Source organism: Chionomys nivalis, chromosome 25 (genome assembly GCF_950005125.1).
Source record: "Chionomys nivalis chromosome 25, mChiNiv1.1, whole genome shotgun sequence".
Taxonomy (NCBI): Eukaryota; Metazoa; Chordata; class Mammalia; order Rodentia; family Cricetidae; genus Chionomys; species Chionomys nivalis.
The window spans coordinates 25,511,279-25,522,616 of record NC_080110.1 but is presented as its reverse complement, the minus strand read 5'-3'; the positions used below and the strand labels follow the sequence as shown (position 1 = coordinate 25,522,616).

The 11,338-nt window shown below is 37.6% G+C and overlaps 1 protein-coding gene across 1 annotated transcript in view; it reads right to left on the bottom strand.

The window, feature by feature from the left end:
* Positions 1 to 549: 549 nt before the first annotated feature.
* The window catches only part of Zfc3h1 (zinc finger C3H1-type containing), a 52,857-nt gene continuing 42,068 nt past the window's right edge, over positions 550 to 11,338 (bottom strand). Inside the window, exons 27-35 of the mRNA XM_057758202.1 lie at positions 10,527 to 10,621; positions 5,662 to 5,772; positions 5,302 to 5,406; positions 5,012 to 5,177; positions 3,995 to 4,095; positions 2,551 to 2,652; positions 1,866 to 1,905; positions 1,545 to 1,607; positions 550 to 1,416 (exon numbers count right to left, since the gene is read on the bottom strand). Of these exons, the coding sequence (XP_057614185.1) occupies positions 1,279 to 1,416; positions 1,545 to 1,607; positions 1,866 to 1,905; positions 2,551 to 2,652; positions 3,995 to 4,095; positions 5,012 to 5,177; positions 5,302 to 5,406; positions 5,662 to 5,772; positions 10,527 to 10,621 (921 nt within the window). The 3' untranslated portion in view covers positions 550 to 1,278. The remainder of the gene's footprint in view (positions 1,417 to 1,544; positions 1,608 to 1,865; positions 1,906 to 2,550; positions 2,653 to 3,994; positions 4,096 to 5,011; positions 5,178 to 5,301; positions 5,407 to 5,661; positions 5,773 to 10,526; positions 10,622 to 11,338) is intronic.

Here is an 11,338-nt window from a genome sequence, read left to right as displayed (position 1 = left end):
AACATAAGGCTGTATCAATCTGCCTGTCATGTAGGAAGTTTTACTCTGCCTCCCACAGTGGGCTGCACACAGCTGGCTCTGAGGCCACATTTAAAGTGCTGTGCTGGTCAGAGCACAAACAACTCAGAAAGCCAAACCAAAAGTGGGTTCTCTTTACAATGGCATATTCAACAGAAGCAAGCAGCTTTCTAGGTAGCTAACTCAAACTACAACTAAGTTTTTGAGACCACAGAGATTAATGGCAGTACAAACCTATCTGTTCCCTGCTCTCAAGACAGAACATCTGTCTTCACTAATTAAAAAGCCACTCTCTCGTCTCGTTTTGTTTCACTGTTGTTCTAAATGGGAAAGGAACTAGAGAGGAAGAAAGTGATGTCATGGGAAACAACCCTATCTCCTACTTCAACCTTTTCCCAGCAGAGTGAGAAGTGAATAAAGACAGCGACGTGTTTAAAAAGTTAACTTATATTAAAATAGTTTGTATGTAAACAATTTAATACTACAGAGTAGTATTTCAATACAAAGCAGTTCAAATATTAACTTCTTTAAACTGTTAAACTTTATTATAAATTAATTTCTTTACAAAAAAATTGCACATAATATTTGACCACTCTTAGGTTCTGATGCATGGCATTTGCAATCGTTTCTTTAAATCTTCAAGTTAAACAGTCTCGGCAAGGAGTCCAGAGCGTAGGAAGGGCAATGAACAACCCTGCTAGAACACTCAAGTGCAACTAGCAGACTTGGGGTCATGGCAGTACACTTTCCTTAAGATAGACTGCTTACGTTTGAAACCCTGAAATGAAGAATCTCAGAGATTTTAAGAGGAGGAACTAAAAGGGACTGCCTGCGTCTTTACTGTAAACACGGCCCTGGAAACTAAATCCCAAACAAGAATCTCTCAGGCATCAGAGAGTGTCAAGTGGACCAGGAATAGCACAACATAAAGGTAGGGAAAGTAAAAAACAAAACCAAAAACAAAGTAAAATAAAAATAAACGTCAGTCGTTTTGAGGAGCTATACTTACGTACATGATGTTAGAGAATCTGGCAGGGCCCAGAAGCAGGCCAAACAGGAAGTTCATTTATCCATTCCAAGAGTGTCATTCATGTTCATTGCTTCCGGTTTTAAGAATAGGATATTGTAGGGAACTTGATATGATCAAGAATGCTCGTCTGCCTGACACAGACCTTAGCCAGGGATCAGCCTAATCTTGAAGAATCATTCGAATAATTTTGGCAATTATTATAAGGGCTTAGAACTGACTGCACCCAGTGTTCAGTGATTCTTGCTTTCTGTTTTGTTACTGTTTAAATTTAAGAGCTCATTTAGGCTGACTCCAATCTCTTGGCACTTGGAAACTAGTTTTCTCAGGTTATCAGTTTTACCTCCTTCTGATGCTTCAAACAAGAGTTGCTGTAAAAGACAGGGAAGCGGAAAAGTAAGAGACAGCTAGGGTTGAGCATTTACCACATCAATGGATATGGCACATGCAGAAAATTTATAGGAAAACGTCATGATAAAATAAAAGATAAAAGCATTACATCTTTCCACAGTGACGCACAAAGAGGTAACTTCTGCAAGGCTCTCTGATATAAACGGTGGACCTATAAGATAGACAGACACACTGTCATCAGAAACACCATGAACAACACCTTCACAATCCTGTCCACTTCAAGGCAGAACTTTACAGTATACTAACATTCAAGTCAAAAATGCTTGTCTTGGGCTTTAGAGATTCCAAGTAGAGTTCTTAGAATGCTAACTTCTATCTTTAATCCTTTTAAAGTGAAAGGACGAAAAAGGGCAGAATAGCTAAATGGAAAAACGTGGTCCGTCTGATAATTCAGTAACAGATGGCTTACCTCTCTTTGTCCCTTTAGAACAATCTCAGCAGCAATGGCTCTAAGGGAAAAAAGGAATATAGAAAAGGGGGAAAATTTTATATATCTTCAAACAAAGTGAGACACCACCACTGGCAGAATACTGATTGTGGTAATCTGAGTACAAAACTTCCTGAAAGTAACACGCTAAACTTCCAAGGAGTGTAACCTATAGTGAAAAGAAAAATTCAACAATTTTTATCAACTTTACAAGAATAAAACAGACCAGTGTTTCTGAACAGGAATAAGATTCATGGGGGGGGGGGAATAAATACAACTCAAAACTAGTTAAGATTAAAATAAAACAAACAAAAAAAAACTGGCACTAATACCTTTAAAATAAGAAAGAAACCAGACTATAACAGGGAAAACCCTACAATTTAAAGATGTCCTAAAGTGTAGTAACAATACTGTATTATTAGATATCTAAATGTTTTCCCTCATTAAAATGATGTCCTTATTATTACTTCTTTTAAGATTGTAGAGGCAGCTATTAATAAGAATTTTACTCATTTAGGTATTAAAACTATAGCAAGTGCCCCAAACAACTCTATATTAGGCCTGCCTATGGGATGGGAGAAAAGATGCTATTTCAGATTTACCTGTCTGGAGCAACCCTTACAATAAAAACATAGCTATAAAAACATGTACATGATTGTTGCATTACATTTTCCAGGTGGCCAGGCATGTTGGGATATTATATGTAAACATCTTGGCTTGAAGTTTCAGAATCTGAACATTGCTTTCTTCCCATTCGTGCTGAAGTAGCCTGTAAAGTACATTCAGGAAAATGAACAAAGCATTCAAAGTATAGGGCACCCCAAATATGCTCTATGACAGAATACATGACAAGGTACAAACATTGGTCAATGAAATCCTATTAGGGACATTCAGCAAATATTTATAGAATGTCTCTTATGACAACTGTCCCAGGATCAGAATGTGCTAACTATTGTTACGGTTATCTTCAATAACAAAAGGCTCATGTACTCCTGCAGAAAACAAAAGCAATCTCATTATATAACCTTCAACTCAATAACTAATGCAATTTTTAAAATTATTTTTCCTTCATAGAGCAAATAGCATATTTAATATTGAATATTTCTGGAACTAAAATGGAAATATAATGGCTAAGAGTTAAGTTCTTATTCTCATGGCAGGGGGAGTAACAGAGATAACGACAGGAAGAATGCACCAAAATAAAGACTGTGGTTTGCCCGCAACTAAACTACCTATGTTCTAAAATGCTTATCGTAATAGACACTAGATACAAACAGAACCAAAATACAATCATATTTTCTACTTCACATGCTTAGCAAAGATAATTTTCTTTATTTAAATTTCCACAATTGGCTTCTGAAAATTAACATGGATGGTATGAAATTTAATTATTAGCCATGAACAATATGGCTAATTTTCTTAAAAACTTAACTCATATATGTGTGTGTATATCTGTATATGTATATGTATACATGTGCATCACAGTATGAAGAACATACTTTAAAACACAAGAGAATATCCAAACAGCACTTTAGGTATCTTACAAACTGTAGAAGCAGCTATATGGTAAGTCACAGGCAAGCAGAGATGACGGTACCAGTGGATGTCTACGCACGGACAGGTTAAGCACTCCATAAAAATGACAAGCTTGTTTTTGAAAGTAAACTCAAGGTTTACCCTGACAGAGCAGAACAACCACAAGGTGTTCTGAAATTCTCTGACTCTAACAGAGCGTAGGAAAACCCAGGGCAGTGCTTAAATATGGTTTGAAAGCTTAAGTTTAGGAATCTTGATTTTATGTCACCAATCTATGAGATTCCATTATCTGCTAAGTATTTGAATAACTGCCATGAAAATCTCTTCATATTCCTCTACCATGTAAAACAGGCCTACTGCTTTAAAAATGCATATTCTAATGCTATAGTTCTCTGAAATGACCAGATTTTCACATTGGCTTTTGTATGAATAACTAAATATGATTTAGCAATTCTGCGATAAAGTAGTATGTATCCATGAGGAAAGGGGAGAACCACATAGTCTTATCAAGTTTTCAAGAATAATTTCATATGAAGGGCCTATACTTCTGAGCTGAGAACTAAAATTTTTCTTACCTCAGTGCAAGTCGAGAATTAGTTGGCATAACAGAGCAAAAGCGTTCCAAGGTTTTGGAATGCTGAGTCTTTGGAACACAGCTCAAATAAAAGAAAATAACCTGTGAAGGTTGAGGGAGGGGATGAGTATGCAACTACAAAGCATAATCTAGCTACTATATATCGTTTAATGAAAAAGTCATTAAGACACAAATGTACAAATTATAATGTGTAATTAATTACCATTAATTATACTGGCCACTTTCTAACTACAAATTAGAGACTTTGGTCTATGAGCGCAACAGACAAAGCACTGACAGGAAGCCAGGAGTCTGAGTTTTCTGTCCTGAGTCTACCTTTACTTGCTGTGCTGCTGGGCAAGTGAAGAGGGCTAACTGTACTTGCCACGTGTTGCTCTGGAGTCCTGTGGGAAGACATGACTTAATGTCCATGCACTGTTTATAGTCTCTGGGGTAAAGAATGGCACAGACACAACATACAGTAACTGGTCATCCTGATTAGCGCAGAACCATCCTATGGGGTGAGATGGGGGTGAGAGTATCTAAGTCTACCGTGAACTTCGGTAAGTAGGAGCTTTGGAGTGCATTATATTGACTGAAATGAGACTGAAAGAGAAAAAAGCACTTTGTTTCATCACCTATAACATACCATTGTGAGTGCATCATTAATCAGGTTTCACTATTATAAATGTAAACAACACCTCATTCCTATAAAAGACCTTTTGTGAATGTATCGTTAATCAGACTTTACTATTATAAATGTAAACAGCTCCTCGTTTTCAGCTTTGTTATGCCCTGCAGCTGCATTTGCTACAATGGCTACACTGATTCTATGGGGCCTAACAGGGCACCTTTTCCTGGACTTGGAAGCAAAAGAACTGATGACAGGAATGACAACGAATGTTAAGACAGTGGTCCCAGGAAAAGCTCTTGATATAAAGCAGCAGTTCTGCTTTGCTGGTATTGCTCAATTTTCTGTTATATATAAACATCTAAAGGAAAAAAATTAAGTTCTTACCTGATTATGAAATTCAAAGTTGGACCAGTAATCAGCACTGCTAAAAGGGATGGGGTATCGGGCAGGGACAGTAACCAAACATCTATTCACTAAGTCAGTAAAAAATTTGAATTCTTGGACTTTGTTTCTGGATCCAGCAGCTCTATTATTGGCAAAGACAAGATAACTGCCAAAAGAAAAACATTTTACTTTAGAATAATTAAGCCAGTAACTCACCAAAAAACTGATCACCCTTTTCCCCACCATCAGATTATTCTAAAAATCCCATCCATAAAAGGGACTAAACTTACTCCATCCAGATCTTCTGCACTATATCAGACCTCATGGCCACCCCCAATGCTGCCTCGTATGCTTCTACTGTCTCCTTAGTACTTGATTGAAGAGGGTGACAAAGGCTGTTTAAGGAATGAAGAAAAATGTTTACAGTTCGATTTTGTTAGATTACAGAATGACAATGTACACTTAAACATCACAGATAATATTACAGTAAAGTCTACTTGCTTTTGTCTTGTAAATAACCAGCCTTGGCATCTCTTTAAATTTGCTTCAGTGAGGCTTTTAACGCACAATAACTCAGTAATCAACATCAGCTACAAATACAAGATAGCCTTAACATGTAATGTTCCTCTCCACAGTGGGTAATGTCTCACCAGTAAATCAGCCACAAATAAGGAACTTGGTTGTTAAATATATCATCATCAAAATTCCCTTTACATAAACAGGCTGGAATGTCAAGTGGTCCTGGGATATTTAAGAGATATCTGAAAGAAGAAAATCCCAACATTGTATGAAATTATGCCTAGGCACACATGGGTTAAAATACTAACACAGATAATCTTTAATATCAACTTAACTGAAATATTTCTACAAAATATGAACTTCTATAAAATTATACTTACTGAAAATTTTACTTTTATACCAATATGAACTAACTCCCCCAAATAAATTTGTAATTCTATCCCCAAAATTAAAAAAAATCATCTAATTAAACCAAATTAAAAATAAAGACCAAATCAGATTACTAAGTATCTTAAATCTCCACAAAATCTGTACATTCTTCTAGGGGGGAAAAGTGCTTACAAAACCTAGCCGGGCGATGGTGGCGCACGCCTTTAATCCCAGCACTTGGGAGGCAGAGGCAGGCGGATCTCTGTGAGTTTGAGATCAGCCTGGTCTACAGAGCTAGTTCCAGGACAGGCTCCAAAGCCACAGAGAAACCCTGTCTCGAAAAACCAAAAAAAAAAAAAAAACAAAAAAACCTGCTATCTCAATCTTCTGTGCACACATGTGCATGCGCACACACACACACACACACACTAGTGTGCGTGCGCACACAGAAGTTTACTTCAGATATAACAAATAAAATATTGCGTGAAAGCATTTATCAGAAAGAGGCATCATCAAACAAAGCAGAGAATGCTCTGGATTCTATCACTCCCTTTCAAAAAAAGAAACAGACTACTAAAAGCTTCTTAGGCACTCGAATAAGAAGTCTATTTATTTGACTTCCACTACTTCAGTTTCCCTTCCGATGAATCCGAACCTCTTTATGTGTAACTCCGGAGTCTCAGAGTCATCTAATCTTGAAATCGCAATCTAGTATCATCATTGACATTAGATTAGAAAAGGACTGAACAGGGAAAAGTATTAAAGGGCTAGCCCAGCCTGCGGGAAGGCAGCAACACAGGACATCTGAAGTGCGGGCATCCCAACTACCACAGTTAGCTGCATTACCCTGAGTTACCCACTAGATTTCCAAGGATTTTAGAATCCTCCGTTGACTTCAAATCTAAAAGACATAAAACTGTATAATCTCTAGGGTAACTTCCTCAAAGCGAATGAAAACACCAATTTAACTTTCTAAATTTATTTGAAACAATGAAATAATTCTTACTGCTTGTCATCTTTTATACTAAATGTTACAGAGAAAAAGTTGATCAGGGCTGGAGAGATGATGGCTCAGTGGTTAGGAGCACTGACTGCTCTTCCAGAGGTCCTGAGTTCAATTCCAAGCACCCATATGGTGGCTCAAAACCATCTGTAATGAGATCTGGCTCTCCTCTGGTGTGTGGGCATACATGGAGGGAGAATGTTGTATACATAATAAATACATCTTTTAAAAAAAAGAAAGTTGACCAAATTTACTTTCAGATACATATTACAGCACATACTTTACTTTATAATTTCTGCCATAAAATTATATCTTGAAGCCAGGTGATGGCGCATGCCTTTAATCCTAGCACTTGGGAGGAAGAGGCATGTGGATCTCTGTGAGTTCGAGGCCAGCCTGGCCTACAGAGTGAGTTCCAGGACAGCCAGGGATACGCAGAGAAATCTTGTCTCAAAAAACAACAGCAACAAAAAAAAAGGGGCAGGAGATTATATCATGAACACTGATTTCTACTAATTAAATGATTATAATGTAGGCTTAAAATCATATATACACATAAAGTTTATATACATAAAAATAGCAGTGCCAAACATTACATCATTTATTGACATTCTTCTAATATTCAACTCAAAAAACATTTTCTTTTCTCACTATGTAGCCCAGGCTGGTCTTAAACTTACATCCTCCACCTCACAAGTGCTTGGATCACAGGAGTGTGCCACCATGCCTGGCTAACAAGAACTTTGAAAAATGCAGGTGTCTTTTCTTAGTTCTTGGTGATATATGATTATTTCACAAAAGAATTTAATAAAGCAAGATGTCTCAGTAAAAAACAGTAAGATGATTTAGAGGCAATCTAGGTCCAAATTTTTATTGCTACTGTTTTTTTATTGTGCTCAATTAAGCTAGCCTCAAGTAGATCTAAAGACCTTTGATTAGTTACCAAGGCAAAATCTGGCATCATCCCCTTTTAAGCTAAACTAATTAATTACCTCCATGCCCAAGGGAAAACCAGAACACAAGTCTATAAAGGGTTTTGTTTGGCCCTGAATTAGCCTTTTGCCCAAAGTTCAAAACCAAACCAATTTAATTAAAAAAAAAAAAAAAAACTGGGTATGGAAGAGGGAACCAAACTGAATTCCTTATATTTTTCTTTTGTTAATTCACATTTAAAACTGTTTTGCTGTAACTATATTTAAAATATTAATGTGTATATACCAAAGAATTTGTTTCGTTTTCATTGTTGCTTTTGTTTTTTGAGACAGGGTTTCTCAGTGTAGCCTTGGCTGTTCCGGAACTCACTCACTCTGTAGACCAGTGTAGGCAGTTACAGTTCTTCCGAATCTTGTCGCAAGACATATTAGGTTCAAAACTTTAAACTCCACAGGAGAGGACAGCTAATGGAGTAATCTCTATAAATTTGCCAATTATTTATGGACTTGACATTGAAAACAGATTTACTTGATAATTGTTCTTGTATGTCGTTTCATTTTTGTTAAGGTTATTGCCTTTCCTTTCTATTTGGACAATACTTGATAGTAATCTTATTGTTACATAATTTTCCTTCTTAAAGAAAAAAGAGAGAAGCCGGGCGGTGGTGGCGCACGCCTTTAATCCCAGCACTCGGGAGGCAGAGGCAGCGTGGATCTCTGTGAGTTCGAGACCAGGCTGGTCTAGAAGAGCTAGTTCCAGGACAGGCTCCAAAAGCTACGGAGAAACCCTGTCTCGAAAATCCAAAAAAAAAAAAAAAAAGAAAAGAAAAAAAGAAAAAGAAATGAAAAAAGGAGGAGATGTTATGGGAATTCTGAATTCTGTTACCTGTCCGCTATCCAACTGAAAAGAGTGCTTTAGTCTAAGAGGCAGGTTTTACACTGAGGACAGATGTGACAGAGAGAAAGGATATCTCCTTATCTCCTTCCACTGAGGTGTGAGCAACCATGGGTGTTAGCAGTGGCTTGTGATTCAGCTCAGATTCCCCTTTTGTTCTTTGGTATTTGTGCATGGATTTTTGTTTGTTAGCAAGCGGTAAAGAAATTGTTTACAGACCAGGCTGGCCTCAAACTCAGAGATCTACCTGCCTCTGCCTCTGAAGTGCTGGGATTAAAAAGTGTGTGCTACTACTGCCAAGCTAAAGAATTTTTTAGAAGATGCCAAAGGGCTGGAGAGATGGCTCAGAGGTTAAGAGCATTGCCTGCTCTTCCAAAGGTCCTGAGTTCAATTCCCAGCAACCACATGGTAGCTCAGAACCATCTGTAATGGGGTCTGGTGCCCTCTTCTGGCCTTCAGGCACACACACAGACAGAATATTGCATACATAATAAATAAATAAATATTTAAAAAAAAAAAAAAAAAAAAGAAGATGCCAAAATTAGGAAAATTAACTGACAAGATGTAAAGGTTCAAATTTACAAAGAAAAAACTCTGAGCTAAACAGACTAATTTTTTTTTTTTTTTTTTTTTTTTTTTTTTTTTTTTTAAAATCTGAGTCATTGGGAGATAGTTGGACAGAGAACTTAGGTTTTAAAATCACTGACTGCTCTCCCAAAGAACTTGGGAGAACAATTCCCAATATCCAGGGCTCTGGATTTTATTAGCCAATTTGGCAGCTCACAACCATCTGGAATTATAGTTCCAGAGCATCCAAAGCCCTCTTTCTGGCCTCCTCAGGTTCTAGGCACACACCTGGTGTATAGCCATATAAACAGGCAAAACACAAAAAGCCTGGGTTAGTTAAAATCAAATGTGACTGACATTACAGGTTGTTTATTGTAACTGGTAAACTGGGGAAGGAAGGGTGGAGGTAGGTAACATCTAAAACGGAATTTGCACATATTATTTGACTTGCTAACACAAAAACAAGGTTTGATTTTTGCTCATCAGTATTTTCTATAAGGATTCTTATAGGAGCTGGAGAGAGGGCTCAGTGTTAAGAGTGAGTGCTGGCTGCTCTTACAGCTCTGGGGGACCCAATACCTCCTTTTTGACACCTTGAGTATTGCATTTACACACTACACACACACACACACACACACACACAATTTATAACTTTTTAAAACTTAAAAGAAAAAAATTAAGGCTATATTATACATAGGTCTTCCTTGCAGTCAAACGCAGTAACAGAATATCATAAATAGTTTCTTTTTGATTATGTTTTTCCTCACAGTCAGCAAACTATACTTTTATAAATAAAACTTTACTGGAACACACCCATTCGTTTACATATTGTTTGAGGGCTCTTTGTTTTTTCTTTTTTACTACATTACAGATGCATTTGAAGTAATAAAATGTCCTGCAAACCGAAGTATTTTCTGGCTCAAAGAAACAAAACATTACTGATCCCCTACAGAGAAATGAGGAGGAAGAAAAGCTTAAAATCTTCCACAGGATCATTTTTATGACCTGATGTATCTTTTAATGTTGGGACAGAGCTCCCAGCAGAGCAAGGGTAGTAGATACAGAGCTACTGAGAAACCCACGGGTGAGGAAAAAAATTCTCTAAAACTGTTCACAAAACATTTCAGAGGTAATGCGTTAAACTAAGAGTTTTGTTGTTTGTTTTTCGAGACAGGGTTTCTCATTGACCTATAGTCTCTCACTCAACAAATCAAAATTTACACAACTCACCGGAATAAGTCCATGTTACTATACTTCTCAAACCCAGGTTTAAAGAAGGATGCAATAAATTGTCGCAAAAATGGAAGAAGATTATCACCTTGGTTCTATTTAAAAAAAAAAAAAAAAAGAGTGACACATATCAGGTTTATAATAATCAATAAAAATGTTTGAAAGTCTTTTTTTCTAAAAAAAAAATCATGACAAGACTGCATTTCTTGGGCAGATGGGGACAAAATGAGTAAGTTTAAGACACCATATTCACTTGTGATGATTGGTTCTAAATGTCAGCTTGAGACAATCTAAAACCCCCTAGGAAGAGAGTCTAAGTGGGACCATCTAGATGGCTGATCTGAAGGGAAGAGTCTCTCAGGGGGACTGTCTAGACGGCTGACCTATGGGGGAAGAGTCTCTCTCAGCGGGACAATCTGTGGGGAAGAGAGTCTCAGGGGACAATCTGTGGGGAAGAGAGTTTCAGTGGGACTGTCTAGATAGCTGATCTGTGGGGAAGAGAGTCTCAGTGGGACTGTCTAGATGGCTGATCTGTGAAAAAGAGAATCTCAGGGGGATGACCTGTGGAGAAGAAGAGTCTCCGGGGAACCATTTAGATTGGTTGACCTGTGGGAATTCACTGTGGATGGTACCATTCCCAAGCAGAGGACCAGAACTAGCAAGTGTGCACAAGCGAGCGCTAACAAGCACACATGCGCACAACCTTCTCTGCTCCTGACTGTGACTGGAGGACTGGCTGCTTTACACTCCGGGTGCTGAAGTAACCCCAGGAACCATGAGCTAAAATAAGCCCTGTCTTCTCCTAAGCTGCT